At 39.1% G+C, this 16,155-nt stretch overlaps 1 protein-coding gene across 3 annotated transcripts in view; it reads right to left on the bottom strand.

Moving 5' to 3' along the window:
* Nucleotides 1-2,025: 2,025 nt before the first annotated feature.
* The window catches only part of LOC119580092 (basic leucine zipper and W2 domain-containing protein 1-like), a 15,651-nt gene continuing 1,521 nt past the window's right edge, over nt 2,026-16,155 (bottom strand). For 2 of the 3 annotated variants that reach the window (XM_037928011.1, XM_037928013.1), the window contains exons 2-11: nt 7,792-7,913; nt 7,007-7,133; nt 6,651-6,829; nt 6,168-6,329; nt 5,594-5,773; nt 5,350-5,490; nt 3,544-3,763; nt 3,259-3,381; nt 3,086-3,151; nt 2,026-2,966 (exon numbers count right to left, since the gene is read on the bottom strand). In XM_037928011.1, the coding sequence (XP_037783939.1) occupies nt 3,117-3,151; nt 3,259-3,381; nt 3,544-3,763; nt 5,350-5,490; nt 5,594-5,773; nt 6,168-6,329; nt 6,651-6,829; nt 7,007-7,133; nt 7,792-7,902 (1,278 nt within the window). In that variant the 5' untranslated portion in view covers nt 7,903-7,913 and the 3' untranslated portion in view covers nt 2,026-2,966; nt 3,086-3,116. Of the gene's footprint in view, nt 2,967-3,085; nt 3,152-3,258; nt 3,382-3,543; nt 3,764-5,349; nt 5,491-5,593; nt 5,774-6,167; nt 6,330-6,650; nt 6,830-7,006; nt 7,134-7,791; nt 7,914-11,897; nt 12,083-16,155 lie in introns of those variants that run through there. The other variant, XM_037928014.1, reaches the window with a different exon arrangement.

Below are 16,155 nucleotides of genomic sequence, written 5' to 3'. Positions count from 1 at the left end.
GTCCAAGTTTGAATCTGAGAGTTGCTACTCAGACTCAAATTGTAGGTGGACAGCCCTATAAAATACATTATGGGGCCGCCACAGTTGCACATGTGCGTGATTGTGCAGGGCAGTTAGATTGGGTATGGCCAGGTTGGGCACATAGTGGGCATCTGGCTGTGGAACGGCAATGTTTGGCTGGGTGTCCTAGACGCCAACAATTTTGGCACTGACGTGGAGGAGGTTGGTATGGACGAACAGGGAGGATTCTCCTCCTATATAGACGTTAAAGGGAAGGTCATGTCTACGGAAGGTAATTTTGGCTATGTTAGTGGGTTTCTTTCGATTACCTCTGGGGGAATGGAGTAGCATTGTACTGACGTTGCATCATAGTCTGTGAGACAGGCAAGTAGGTCTTCTCCACAATCTGACCAATCTTTGTCATAGATTGGGCAATTTGCTGGGGAGATTGAAACTGTTCCGGTGCAAGTATTGAGGGTTGGATGGGGTTCTGCAAGGATGGGGTTACCATACATGTCTGTTAGTTTTGTTAATGCTATAGCTTGGTTTTCGGATGTTACTGTGACAAGACGGGAGCGGTCGGGTCGGCTACGGAAAGAGACTTTACCTACTTGTTTTTGGAGACATTGTTGGAAGAGAAGGGTGTTGTCAGAGTAGGGAGCTGTGGGAGGGATCACGAAAAATCGGTCCCATTTGGCTGCGCTGAAGAGGGTATTCAATATTGTTGTAGTGATAGGGGTAGTCGAAGGGCGGGTGCGTGACGATGGAGTAGTGTTGAGGGAGGTAGTGTTATGGGGAGGTGGGCAATAAGGCTGTAAGGTATTAATAAGGGAGGATGGGGTGGTTGATGTTGGAGGTTGTGGGGGTAGAGGTGATGAAGTTGAGCGTGCTGGGAGAGTGGAAATGTTCCTTAAGGATTGGTTGTTGGCTACTGCACTAGTAGGCATTGATGAGGGGGTAGTTGTTGCAGTGTTCGGAGCCGTGGTCAAAGGAGAGCCTGGGGTCAGGGAATCGGATGAGTTTACATCTTTGGGGCTATTTGATAAAGGGGCAAGCCTCATTACCCCTAATAGTGGAGATAAGTTTTCATTATTGGCCATGGTAAGCCTGGATTATGTTGGGGATAAAAACAGTCCACCCCTCAGGGTCCCCTTGAGGGGTAAGGGCTAGATAACTAAATCAGGGGAATACCGTGCCCATGGCTCCCTCAGGCCGTTCAGGACTGGCACAAAGTCAGCCTTTCATCCTTTCAGCACGGCTCTCACACCTTAGGAGGTGGATAGTAGAAGGGTTTGGTGAAGGGACAGAAACGAAAGGTGGGAAGGAAAATAAAGACCATGCAAAATTAGTTGTGTCGAGGGCGGAGTCCCAAGGTTGGGGAGTTCCCCATCATTGGGTCCCAGTCTCCGCCTCCTAAGCCCCCCCACGACAACAACGGGCAAGGGATTGGGGGGGGGGAAGTGTTTTGGTTAATATGGCTATGTCTGGATTTCTAGAATGGTTAGTCAAAAAATAAAATGTGCCAGACACCAAAGATCATACAGCATTCTGATAGAATATTTTCGAATAGAGTAAAATTCAGATGATTAGGAGGGGATGAAGAGAATAAGGAAAAGACTATGCAAAATTGAGGCGAGGGCTGTCCAAGGTAGGGGGTGATCTATACTGAGCCTGTCTCCGTCTCCAACTCCCCTCCCCCTGACAGAAGGCCAACGGTATGGTTGGCGCTGCAGGCGAAAAAGCAAGGACACTGCTTGTTTACAGATTAGTTGGTCCGCCCGTGACTTCATCTCTATTCCCGCCTTTGTGGAAAGCTCTAATCTTGCTCATTTTTATAAGAAGTTAATCAACCTATAACACTACAATTCTACTAGGTTATTGCAGGAAGATTTGCATGGTTACGAATAATGGGTAAACGATTTTTAATACTTCATTTCGTTATTGCACATGGTTGTGTAGTTTCATTATTCCAAAAATTAGTGCAAGTCTCATTTTCATTACAAGGGTATATAAATAAAAGATGACTTTTCTCAATGTTTTTATTTACCAAAAACATTGTCCCACACCTATAGTTATAAGGATTATAAAATAAAGAAATATGATGGGCAAGCTGGGAGGAGCCCCCCTTCTATAAAAAAGTAAAAAGTAACCACTTTCCATACTCCTGGAACACACTCACACTAAATGCTGGATCACTTTACACGGCCAAGTACTACAATAGTGATTTATCCGAAAGGATCAATTATTTGGTAAGCTGGTGCAACCTCCTATCTTAAAACGTTAAAAATATTTATTTTTGACACTTCATTCACCATCTTTGAAGGATTCTTTTACTTCCTTGCACAAAATAACATGCACTTCCTCTCATACCAATAAAATTATTTTGGGCGCTGTCCAAACTTTTAATGCAGGTCTCAATCTTTAGTATAACATATTCAACAAAAATAATACAAGAGAAATCACAGCTTTTATCCATCTCGACCGCTGGTTGAACAACGGACAAATAAATACCAACAAAGACTCATACAAGACAGCACTTTCCTAGACCCCTTGCCATTCATAGGCGAAGGTCCAGAGGCCAGTCGGTCGCTGAACCCCGATGTTGACCAAGGAGTTCCACAGTATCAATGCCTGTCGTAGCATTTTGTACTAGAGATCAACGAAGCAACAGTAGGTGGCAGTTTGTGGGGGTTCTGGTTTGTCGTGTTGGAGGGCTGCTGCTCCTGCTCTGATGCTGTGTTCTCAAGCAATAGAAAATAAATATACAAATAAAAATTTAACAAAAATAACCGTTGCAGTATCAAGTCCCATGTGCTTCACGGAAACTTTAGTAAGGCGCTGTAGGTAGAGCAAAGTAATAGCTTGGAGGCGCCTTCTTGGTTGATAAAACAATAGCATGGCATGGATGGCTCCTTTGTGGTTGGCAGCGTGTGGTTGGTTCACATCTTACTCGAACATTGGCCTGGCTGTGGTAGGGGAAAACACAGATTAGGAACGAACTTGAGAATTTTTTTCACTCAAAAGCATGACAATACCAAAAAAATAATCAAATTATTTGACATAACAGATTTGTAAGTAAACTCACTAGAAGTCCTGAGTTCTGTAGGCATAATGGTTTAATCATCATCTTCATCACCAGACTCATCGGACTCTGCAATTAGAAAAGGTTACTCAGTATCAATTTTTATTCAAAAAAATATATTTACTTCAACATGTGTATTCAGTAATTATAGATATGTAATTTCCATAAAAGCTTACCCTCCTCAGCATTCTGTAACCACTCCACAAACTTCTTGAGCTGGTCGAGGAAGATTGACTTCCCTTTCGTAGCATGACCATCCTTGTACCACTTGAGGACTGCTTCCTCTGACAAAACTTCAGCTGTAAAGCGAGATTACATACGATTAATTTTCTTTCCTTCATCACTGATAATGAAAAGTAAAAGGAGTAGCTATGTTACAGACTTGTTCTAGATCAACTTGTGCTATAATAGAGAAATACAATAAAGGGTAAAATTAATCAAGCAAGCTCCACCATACTCACATTTGTAGAAGAGGATGACAATCTTGTGGAAAACTTTCATGAAATTCATGTTGTCGTAACAGTATTCCTGAATACGAACCAGCAGATTCAACTCTGCGCGGTCAGATCTGGTATTGGCAGCAAACAAGGGGGCATAAACACGCAAATGTTTGAGGGCCTGGTCTGCGACCAACTCCTCTTTCTTGTTCCATTCCATGGCTGCCATTACACTACCCCAAATCTGAAAAGGGCAAATTTAATATTTATTTAATATTTATCAAATTTGTGTATAAAGTCAACATCTGGAATAACACACACTTGCTAATCAATTTTAAATTAATCTGTATTTACTTCAGCATTTATACACATACATTGAAGAAGTGTACTCGTTTCTTTTGTAATCTAAAAAAGAAAATCGGTTTTAAGGGGATGGTCCCTAAGCATAAGCGAGGGGGAGGGGGGGGGGGGAAGAAAATAGGTTGTAATCGGTTTCAGATTCCTAGGCGAGTGCAGAATTACCCACACCAAACTATTGCAGTGAAAAATTAGACAACGCCCAAGACCTCGAGAGCCTTCCTGTAACTGTATTAGCAATTTTCACCCTTTCACACACACCTTAGAGGAGCGGATAGAACACGTTCTATTGAATTTTCACATAGAAAATGGATCATTACAGGAGGACAAGTTTCTTCCCAAAGTGAAGGATTTAAAATATGAAGAAATGAAGAAAAAATACACAAACCAACTTTAATTTCTTTCCCATAAAATGTAGTACACATGATCTAATTTGGACATGTCATGACTCTGTTTAAGGCTTGATGATATTACATGAGCACTTATAAGTCTTTCTCTACAAATCAACTTGTGGCAAACATATGTACTTGGGTTAAGCACTAAAGCTGTACTCCTAAGTCCTCTCAGGGCTGTACCCCCACCATGTTCCTTTTCTGATTGCAATCATTTTGTCTGTATGTTCATTTGAAGTTAAATAATTTATAAAACAATCACTCTTAATTAAAGTTGTTTTACTAGTTATACTTACATAAAAAGAAATGTAGACTGAACATAAGGAGCAAGGTTCACGATAAACGAATATTAGCAATTTGTATTTCAAAATACCAATGTTTTAAATGTAGGTCCCTCAATGACAAAACTCTAATCGGGACAAAGTTTGTTGCTTGTTTTAAGGCTGGGCCATGTGGTAATTCATTACAAAGCTATAGGTGTACATAAATTGTGAATGACCATGGTACTTCAGACTCAAATTAGATGCACAATAAATAATATGCATCAGAATGCTAGTTGCAATGCATACATTTTTTTTGTGGCCTAATTCATTGTCCTGTTGCAAATTTGATCTAACACTCACACATGGAAAAAATAAATAAAAAGTTGTGTGCAGGCATTGTTCCCCACCATGGGTATTCCTACTACATTTGGTATCAAAAGGTGTGGAATATGGACATCAAATGTAGAAATCAAGCAAATCCCCCCCCCTCCCCCCATGAAGTACTTGATTTTAGGGAGTCCCCCCTCAACACAAATTACTATCGACAGTGTTAACCACTAATTTTGAAAAAGGTGATAGACATGGACCTAGGAATTCAAAGATACAAAACCAAGGAGTTGGTAAACTTGAAGAAAGTATTGAATTCTCTCAACACATCAGTTCTCTACCTATAGGTTCTTCTTCAGACAGAAGAGATCCCTATCTAAAGTGTCAACAATGTTAGTGCAGTAGCAAGACTCGGCAAAAACTTCATTATCTCCATATTAACTAATCAAGTGCAGTATTGGGACTGCAAAAGAAAAAAATATTCAACTTACAGCAGCCACAACCTGAGGTTCTTGAATATTGTTCTTCTTTGAAATCTCCTGTACCCCAATTATTATCTCTTTCACAGGAGCACCTTCATTTACCTGCTGCGTCAGGTATATTTGCAGTTCCTTCAGACTGCTCTCCTTTTCCTGTAATTATCAGAAATAGGATTAATTCCAGTAAAGATCAGAAAGGGGATTACTTTTTTGTTCAGGGGAAAAAATAAATAAATAAAAATTTTCTGATGCTTACCAGAGACCTGTGGATATCAAGTATCTCTGCTAGGCCTTTCTCCTGGAAAAGATTCTTAAAATTCTCATCGGTCCGCTTGTTGGCTTGAAGAAACTCCATTAACCTTGAATCCAAACCTGCTTTGCGTAGCAGTGATCGCACCGTGCTGATGTCTTTCAAATTCTTTGATGTGAGTAATACCTGCAGGGAGAATATAGGTCTTGAGAAAATATCCAGCTTGTTCAAAGTTTTATAAAAAAAAATTAAGGAAGGCCTATTAAGTACAGCATTCAACCCTAGTGAACCTTTTAATGTTCAAAGAATAGCCAAGAACAAGAAGTCCACATGCAAACACGTGTGTTGCCCGCTGTACTTTTGTTAACCCTCAATGCCGGGTAACAAATCCCTGGGCGTGATAAAACTCATGATTTATGGCAAAAATCTAGGAAATGAATAAACCAACGAAATGAGCTAGTAGTTAATATTTTAGTAGCTAAGCACTTTGGAGCCATCTGTGTCAACAAAAACTAAAACAACAGACCTGGCACCCTTTTTGCAGTTCCCAGAATCAGTGGATTAACATCTGCCAACTCACCTCACACAAAAAGTCAGCTGCAAGCCCATCCTTGATAAGGTGATCCTGCAGGAGAGTTGCTAGCACCTTCGGGTCGAGCAGCGAGTCGCTCATCCACATGGCAATACAACGAGCCAAGCGGACACGGTCACCTTCGCTAAACCCTTTAAGGTATACCAGAACCTGAAACAGCACAAATATTAATTGCTGGGAGGAAAAACCAGCACTATACATCCACTGCTGACAAAATAAATCTATATGCATTTCTATCTGATCAATTTTATTCAACATGCAATTTTTTTTATATACTAAATAATACCTACTTCACATATAAAGAATCTTAATGTTTACTAGAGAAACATTTGACAATCTTTTTACAATACAATACTGTGCAAGTCAAATGAAAATGATACCCAAACCCAAATTCTCTAAACTTTTATTTTAGTTTGAAGTTCTTGTTAATTAAAATACATCTGAATGGCTCACTTTCTACCGAGTCCTTACCTTTTTCATTTCTTCATAGAACATCTTCTCAAGATACTTATATCTCCTCATCAGCCGGGTGAAAACTGTGGCATAGCCTCGCAGTGTCTCGTATGAGTCATCTGGGGCCTTGAAGATGCACATGTCTGTGCGCACTGGCCCTTGGTCAATGCCATCTTCAGATATTCCCCCACCAGGGGCTGTTGGGGGAAACACACGTTAGGTTTCATAAGTTACCAAAAGATAATTCAAGAAAGGGGATTGTATAATAGGCCACCAAGTGTACACATTTTATACTTTATTACAAAAGGTTTGATATATAGATATTTCAGTGAATGCACATCAATCTCTCTCATCTGCACAACACAAGAACTTACTGAGGATGCCACCAGCAATTAGGATATCAAAGAGAGTTTCTCCGTAGGTGCGGTACTTAAGCTTGGAACCTGCTTGGTCAAGGTACTTGTTTACGGCCTCTAGATCTGTTCCTGATTCATTGAGACCCTGCAAGTCAACAGAAATTGTAAAGTCACTATAACTGAATTTGGTATTTGATTATCTGAGAACTCAACATACAAATAATCCAAACTAGTCATCCAATTCCCCCTCCCCCCCCTCAAAAAAAAAAAAAAAAAAAAAACGGGGAGGAAAAAAGCACATGTTCTGTTCATGCAATATTCCATAGTAATGCAATCAAATTACACAGGGAAATGTACCCAAAAATACCTAGCACAGGTCTCAAATAAAGCAACTAGCTTGGCAAGGTGTGTGGGGCTCCAAAGCATAAGAGCCGACACACTAGCCGCCAAGTCAGTCAGTTGGCTTGTTGCCTGGACCCAACACTCACAGATGACAAGTGAAAATTAACTAATTGCACTTTGCCAATTCCATCTCTAATACTAGTTTATGACAAATTTAATTTTCTAGCCTTTAAACTAAGTTAAACAAAAAAAAAATTCAATACCTGGTTCTAAAATAATGAATAGCAAAGATGGAAGTCAAGATTTTTTCCTCAACATTCAAGCACTAACTTTACCATAAATATGACCTTCCAAAATCACAACTGTGCATAAACAGGAAGTGAAATGATAATGCACATCCTTCAATGAAGTGACTGTCAACAGTTAACACTAATTCCAATATCAATTCTTAAAATACTTGCCTGTAAGATTGCATCACGAAACCCCACAGGGTCGTATTTCGCTTTCTCATCTCTCTTTCGAGTCTTAATGCGCTGCCCCTGGAGCGTGGGTTTTTCTGCTTTAGTAGTCATACAACAGACAACTGGAAAGGAAGAAATTATATAAATGAAAAAAAATAAACAAAATAAAAATAAAATTAAAAAAATTTAAACACCTAATATCAATGGAATAGTTTCTGCTAATAGTAATATTATCTTTAATGAGAAATTCTAAGAACCTTAAACGCTTTGCAAAATTATGAAGACTCATAATTGTTTACAACTTGAAGATCTTAATATATTCCAAGCATCATCTTAAGCCATGACCAACTTTTAACACCATCTTTCTGTTACAGCAACAAAATACCAATTACAAATTCTAATTACAATTTAAATCCACTTCTAAATTATCAAGTACAAAAGTGTGTGCATCCATCCAAGCCAGCAAAATAGAAAAAAAAAAATAAATAAAAATAATAAAAAAGGAGTGAGACGAGATGCGACCGGTTATCATGGAAAGCGTTCATCCTGCCCACTTGTCAAGACATTTCCTCCAAGGGAATTCCCGGTAGCTACAAACCTCCTGCCTTTCAGTGACTGACAAGACAGTTTGTACAGCAGTGTGTGTATATGTGTATGCGCACATTACATTACATTTAAAGCACTAGATGTTGATGAAATTCAGGCAGGAATGGGAAAGGAAAAGGATGTGATGCCATTCCAAACTGTGACTGAGAGGACTACGTACTAAAAATATATATATGAATATATATGGCACGAAGCTTTATATCTTAGCAAGAATAGTAAAACTGGTCAACTCTACATTTTCATTCTCAGTCAATTCAGTATACTAACAATTCAAGACAAAATCAAAATATAATTAAAATACAAATGATATAAAAATCAACTGACTAGCTAAAACTTCCCACATTAATGATTTTAACAAGTTTCTGAAATTAACACTTCAACTGGCAAGTTTGGACTAAAATGCATTCAAACCTTATCAGATTTAATATCAAAAATACAGAAATACTGGACTATGGATAAATCTTTAAGGAAATAATTAAATAAAACAATAAAACTGCAATTTAATTCACTTCACCTAATAGCAAACTATCACACCATACTAAACTAAACCTACTAGCAACTGTATCTAGACTTAAATGTCAAATTGAAGTGACTGCATTTTTCTTAATTAAAACTGTTCAAACATTTTCAATCACACAGTGCCATGCTTAATTCATGCAGTTTTCAAATAGGGCAATTCAGCAACAAAACAATCACACCCTTAGTTTAAGCACTGGCAAAATCCACAGTGTTTAATGACTCAGTGAAAATGACAGCTGTGCAATGCTCAGCTTTAGGAGTGTCACATAAGCAGGTTAAACAAAAAAGGTCATGTAAGCTAGCCATCAAGGCAAGCAGGTGAGGCAGACAGGTAGGCAAGCAAGCATGCAAACAGGCAGGTAGACCACAGAAGGTAGAGTAACACTACAAAGCATTATTTAAGGAGATCTGTAGTTACCAAGACTCCAGTACTCAAACCAATGCGCCTCCAGTTCACAAAGGCACCCTATGGAGTTCACTGCAGGTGTTAGTGTTTCATTATACGTGGAGCAACTCTTTCTCTCCTTGACAAATATTTAGGGTAACAAAAGGAGGTTTCTCCACCCACATTCCATGTTACTGGATGCCACAATATAAAAAAAAAATTAATGGGCCATGGACTTCAGGTATCTACTTCCTCTGAAGAAGTTTATTTTATAATAATCTATAATGCTCCCCTCAAATTCAATAAACTGAAATATCAATAATGGAGTGTTTACAATATACTGGTTTTCAGGCCCAAAATTAGAAAGCAACACTGATACTTTATCAAGTATTAGATGTGCAAGCCCATACTTTTCTGCAATCTGTGACAAACAATAATAAACTAATAAAGTACTTGGTGTACCCATCTTCAAATCCTTAATCTTTCAAACTGCATTCAGGACAGGTTTTAAGAAAATCTCATGACCAAGCACAAATACAAACCTATGCAAACCAAAACCTTAAAACATTCAGCCACCCTACAATATACAGATGTTAGTCCCACATCCAACACACAGGTATATCCAAGTAAATTTAGCAAACCATAATAGCAGAATGTAGTTAAAGTGGCCATATCCTTTCCCCCTTAATCTTGACCTTAGTTGAAAGTAGTAATTTCTAACAGGAGTCTGCTAACTGGGAACTAACAAGATACAAACCTCCAAATTCACAAATCCTGATCTGTTAAATAAATTCTATATATGAATGGAATTTTTCATTTCACAATTACATACAATGAAATACCACTGACCTATGATAGGAAATCCCTAATGCAATTAGGATTTTAGTAATAAAGATCTTTTAAAACTAAAGACTATGTTCTTAAAACTTAAGAATTGGCACATTTCCACTCTTGTTTAATCTTTTGTAAACAAGTGAAAGTTCAACTCAAGTATGTTCTCAGCATAAAAAATTACCAGAGGCAAGAGTTGATAACATACAGACACTTCAAAGACTATTCGGCCCTTAATTCTTAGCCATCAATACTGGGGATTCTTTTTTTTTTTTCTGGGGGGGGGGGGGGATATGGACAAATTTCACCTTTTGGACAGAATTGTGACAAGAATCACTATAATAATGCTAACGATGTTACAGGAAATTCAACCGAGCATTGTGTGAACAAATGAATGCATAAACTCTTACCATAAACTATCAAAGATTGCCCAAACTGCTGCTTTTATCACTGGACTCCCCTTACCTCACCATCACCTTATCTCTAGCTGGAGGCTAGACTCCTCCATCCAATGCATTATCATTACCTTTGAAGATGCACATCTGGTTTATCTAATCTTCAAGGGTAATGAATGGCATGCTGTGATCAATAAGGCCACAAACCTCTGATTTCTGTCCTGTGCATGAGTGCAAGTCATTGTACTTCAAAGAATTTGTTATTAGCCCTATATCCATTTTGGTTTATTTCAGTGGAAGACTCAGAATAGGGAAACCCAAATGATAATAACTTTGCTTCTGATATGCACAATTATGCTGTTCAACTTTGCTAGTAAATGCCTGTGAAAGCAGGTCAAGTATTTCTCATATGAAATACAAAAACTTGCAATAGCTGCACTCAGACTAAATCCCCAATTTCATATCTAAAAACTTGTTCAACAATCTACACTGTCATGATTGGGCATGCCCTTTGGACACTGCCAAAGGGGAGGATTGACAATAGCAACACCCCCTCCAAAGACTAAGTCCCAAAACCAGATTTTTTAAATAGATTTTTCATATATTCTCACATGCCTACCTATTAGGGTATCGTGCAAACCCAAACCTAACTTTTCCTATCATTTATTTATTCTCTAGGCAGAGACTGACGGTGTTGTGATCAGTCTCTGAGCAATGATATGTAGTAGACATCTTTGTCATCCTGCAATAAATATGCTGCAGCAGCTGAACCTGTTTATGACTCTTATGCTCTATAAGATAACCCATTTGCCTCTATCTACGTGTTACCTTCAGTAACATTAACTGCTTTGTCTTCAACTCGGTAGGTATAGCAAGATAGAGCTAAGTCTTAGGAACACCAAATGGAATTAGGTTTTGAGGAGCATTACTGTGGCATTACTGTATCTGCTGATTGTTTCTTGTGCTAACTAACTTTCACTCCTCTATAGAAACATTTTCCATTTGTTCAAGCTTAGTGCACCCATACCATAATTATCCACATTTAATACATGAAATTTGAGAAATGTACACTTAATAGTTCTTTGCACAATACAAGTCAAAATAAATGTAAAAAGCACTGTGCACTTCTATGAATGAATGATCACGACCTACATGCACTAAGACTTGTTTATCCAGGGTTACTAAGGTGTTTATGCAAGGTCACTTAAGCAGGTCAATTTACTGAAAGGTGAAGGAAGGTTAAACTTAAGTTTGTGGAGGAACATTGCAATTAGGTCGGCTTGATATATTTCCCAATCTATTATTACATTTCCTTCACATCTCTGCCTTTGCATTTAAATATGGAAATTCTTTACAGTATGAACACTTACCAGAGACTAAGTCCCCAACTATGTCACAATTCAACAATTGCTGTGGCTGGGCGTGCCCAACTACCTAGGGGAAGGATTGATGGGGGGCTCTGCCACCCAAAGGCACCCAGGATGGTGCTGAAACTTTAGAGGACAGAGTGGACTTAGGCTGTGAGTAGTACTTTCTGCAGTCTTTTTCCTTTACCTGCTTCTGTAAATTATTTATTGCACAGATCAACTTTCTTTCCTCTGATAAAAGTTTCAATATGCCATAGCTTAGTGTCCATACCATAAAGAACCTATGAAATTTTCTGTTGTCTACAAGACTCTGGTCCTGTATTTTCTCTAACTAGGTACAGTCCCTTCATATACTTTCACCTTCAAAAATCTTGCAAGAAACTAGCCACATTAAAGTTATAAGAAATTACTTACCAAGCTAGCCTTAAGGGGGAATAACTGATGACCATAATGCAATTCACATTACTGTAAACGTCAATGAGAGTAACAGGAAAATGGACACTACCATCTTTTACAGCACAAGAGAAACACAAACACAGGTAAAGCTGCCATGGCCCCATATTTACCACAAATAAAATTATGCCCTGCACATCACCATTTAGTGACTTTGTCCACAACACCCTCACACACAGCCCGAGTTCTTAAAATTGAACTTTCTAAAAGTTAGCACAAAGTGCTAATAGAGAGGGTTACAGAGAGGGTTAACCCCCCCCCCTTTTAGGGGAATAAATGTAAAAGTTAGGAAAGGTTAGGTTTGGAGAACGTGTCCCTCTGAGTACAAATACCTGTGTTACAAAATGGCAGAACTTTAACCTCTAACAATCTTAACCTCTGCTATATAAATGTATGTGGTTTTACCCTGGGGATCCAGAGGGTATAGCCCCCTGGCTGGGCAAATATAATACCACAGGGGTCCAAGGGGGTATAGCCACCTGGATAGGTGCACAAATTACTATGGGGGTCCAGGGAGCAGAGCCCCCAGGTTAGGCTTATATACTTCTACGGAATCCAAAGGGCGTACCACAGGGGGCCTAGGGGGCTACGGAATATATAGATAGCAGTGTATAAATCCCACATGGTTAACGTTAGGTTGGTTTGTTGGTTAGGATGCATTGTACAATTACCACAGGGGATCTGGATTATGTGAAATCCTGTAGAATTTTTACTGATCGATGAGTTTGGTTCCCGTGGACTTTTTTAAAGGTGGCACATCAGTTCGTAGACTTTCAAAACTGGCAGTGACATCTATAGTTTCATTGACTTTTTTTTTTCTTTTTTTCTTTTTTTTGTGTGTGTGTGTGTGTGTGTGTGTGTGTGTGTGTGTGTGTGTGTGTGTGTGTGTGTGTGTGTGTGTGTGTGTGTGTGTGTGTGTGCGCGCGCGTGTGCATGCGCTTGTTTTACATATTTTTCTATTTTATTTCAGCCTGTTTTACCCCATAATTTCCCTGATTTTTACTTCATGCCCTCCCCTGCTTTAGGAACTTACCAAATTACATCAAGATTGTTAGCTGGACAGAGCGATGGAAATGAGGATCAGATTTGTTCTCATCACACAAGAACAAATATGATATGGTAATTCTAACCGAGAGCAACGCTCCCTCCAGAGACTAAGTTCCAAAATCAGATTTTTTAAATCTTCTCTACCCAAAAATCTTAGGGGATGCATGGGAAACCAGGGGGGTTGAAGGGGGAGGAATGGATGGCACTAAATGGCAATAGGAACCTGCAAAAATCGAAGAAAGTGATTTATGAAATGTTAATGAGTCGATTTTTTGAAAACCCGAGCCAAACTGTCCAACTAACGCAAGTAAACAAGCATGAAAACCAATTAAAATTGGTTTATGAAACTCTACGGACCGACATGAAAATTTTCGAAAACCTACGGGAATCAAATTCACTGTTCAGGAAAGAAAGTTACGGGATTTCTTATAATTCAGATCCCCAGTGGTAATTGCACATTGCATCCTAAACAATAAACCTAATCATAACCCTGTAGGATGTATAAACCACGATCTATATACTCCCTAGCCAGAGAGCTCTGCCTCAAGGACCCCCATAGTATATTATGTGCCTAGCCAGGGTGCTACAATCCCTTGACACCCAGGGTAAAACCACATACCTTTACATAACGGAATACCAAACTTTTCTTCGCTTACGTCTATGGTCAAAATCCCTTGGTTTCTGATCAACTTTTTTGGTATTTGGGGCACTTGAGGGCTCAGATATCAGGCTGAGATTGATAATAATGCCTATTTGTTCTGTATATCCACTATAGGGCTTCAAAAATGAAACCTTTCTCGGCAGCATTTCTCAACGTAATGACATTGCACAGCCTGGTGGCAAAAACACGCATGCGCAGAACCTTACTGTAGAAAATAGTGTAAATAATTACCAAAACATGTAAAAGTACAATAAAAGTAAAAGATTTAATTAAATATATGAATTTGGAAAAACAGACACTGGTAATTACAAAATCTTTCTCACAAGCACGTAGTAATACATGGACTACTTGCTTGATTGCAGTAATGAGTTACACGTCACATTTGTTTTGGTCCTCGCGAGGTAAACATGGATTGGGACTTGGGTCTCAGCAGTGCTATGAAGGGCCTATTTTTGTCATTTTCCAGTAAATAAAAGGCCACTGCAGATTTACCGGCTTTCCTTCCTACTCTTTTTATGCTCTACAAGATGGCAATGTTCATTTTTCTCTATCTCCGTGCATCACTCATGGTAACATTACCACGATAATGATATTGTCTGGGATGACCCAATTGTCATAGTCGGAAACTTAATCCACTAATGAAGTATTTTGATAAACAGCCAACAAGTTATGGGTGGCATATGGGGCATTTGTTAACAAGAGAGCAGCCTCCTCCAGAGAAGTCCCAAAACCAGGGTACCGTGCAAACCCAAAAATAAAGCCACGCGTACTTCATACAATTAGCACTTCATGCAAACTTGCAGAAAATGCAACTGGCTGTGTGAGAGTTGTGGACTTAGTTCGAGTGGTGATATGCACAGCGTACATATGTCATTTCACAGTAGAGGCAGCCACAGCAACAGTTGTTTGACTTTCTTATGCTCTATAAGGTGGCAGTGTTTATTTCCCTCTATCTCTTGGCATCACACTAATATTAACCAATATAGTAAATGTTAAGAGCCAGTGATCACAAGGGCCAAGAAATCCAGACCAAACATTTTGGCAAGATAAAGCTTTGACTACTTAGAATTAGTGTAAGTGGTCCGTTCCCCTCTGCCACTGGATTCCACAAGGTCCTCTTCAATTTGTATTCCATCAATTGCAGATCACATGTGGCTTTGAACATATCAATAGGATTTGGCAAGAAAACAATTACAGTAGACACTGCCATCTTATAGAGTACAACAGGAAGTGTAATAAACATATACAGCTACTACAGCCTTATTTATTGCAAAATGAGGAAATTATCCACTACACATCACTGGTCAGACACTAAGTCCACAACACCCTCACGCAACACAAGTTCTTAATGCGGAGTTTTCTGTAAGATGGCACAAAGTCCTTATAAAGGAAATAGGAAAAGGAAATAAATAGAAGGTTGGAAAGGTTATGTTTCAATTTTGGGGTTCCCATGATACCCTGGTTTTGGGACTTCTCTTGCGAAGGTGCCATGGAGCAACTCTCAGTGATAGGGGGGGGGGGGGGGGGGGGGGGGGGGGGGGGGGCAAATAAATAAAAAATAAATAAAATAAAGAAAGGTACATCTGCTCTGGTCTCATATTTACCGTCAAATGACAAATATCCCTTGCATATCACCAATCACAGACTAAGTCGACAACACCCTCACACAGCCCGAGTTCTCAATATCCATTTTCTACAAGTTAACACAAAGTGCTAAAAAAGGGGGGATACAGGGGAAGTTGCCCCTCGTGTCTAGGGAATGAATAGAAGGTAGGAAAGCTTAGGTTTGGATTTTGGGTTCGCATGATACCCACTCCATCTCCGAAGTGTGCATCATTCGGTAAAAAATACCTTCCCAACTAATCAAAAACTAAGAGCTTTGACTAAAAATCCCGTAAATACACTTTAGTGGCTTTTAAATTGGAACATTTCTCACTTATAATGGAGAGCACAGAAACTAGTCAAAAGCCTCTGGTGGAAGACCTGCAATATCCCGAGACCAATCAATCCAAACAATCGCTAGTCTTCCCACCGAGTTTTGGCAAAGGCTAAGAAATCCTACACCACATACATTCTGCAAAGCCGAGTCGACACAAATCT

Source organism: Penaeus monodon, chromosome 13 (genome assembly GCF_015228065.2).
Source record: "Penaeus monodon isolate SGIC_2016 chromosome 13, NSTDA_Pmon_1, whole genome shotgun sequence".
In the NCBI taxonomy this organism is placed as follows: domain Eukaryota; kingdom Metazoa; phylum Arthropoda; class Malacostraca; order Decapoda; family Penaeidae; genus Penaeus; species Penaeus monodon.
The sequence above is the reverse complement of the archived record's forward strand: the minus strand, read 5'-3'. Positions and strand labels throughout refer to the sequence as shown.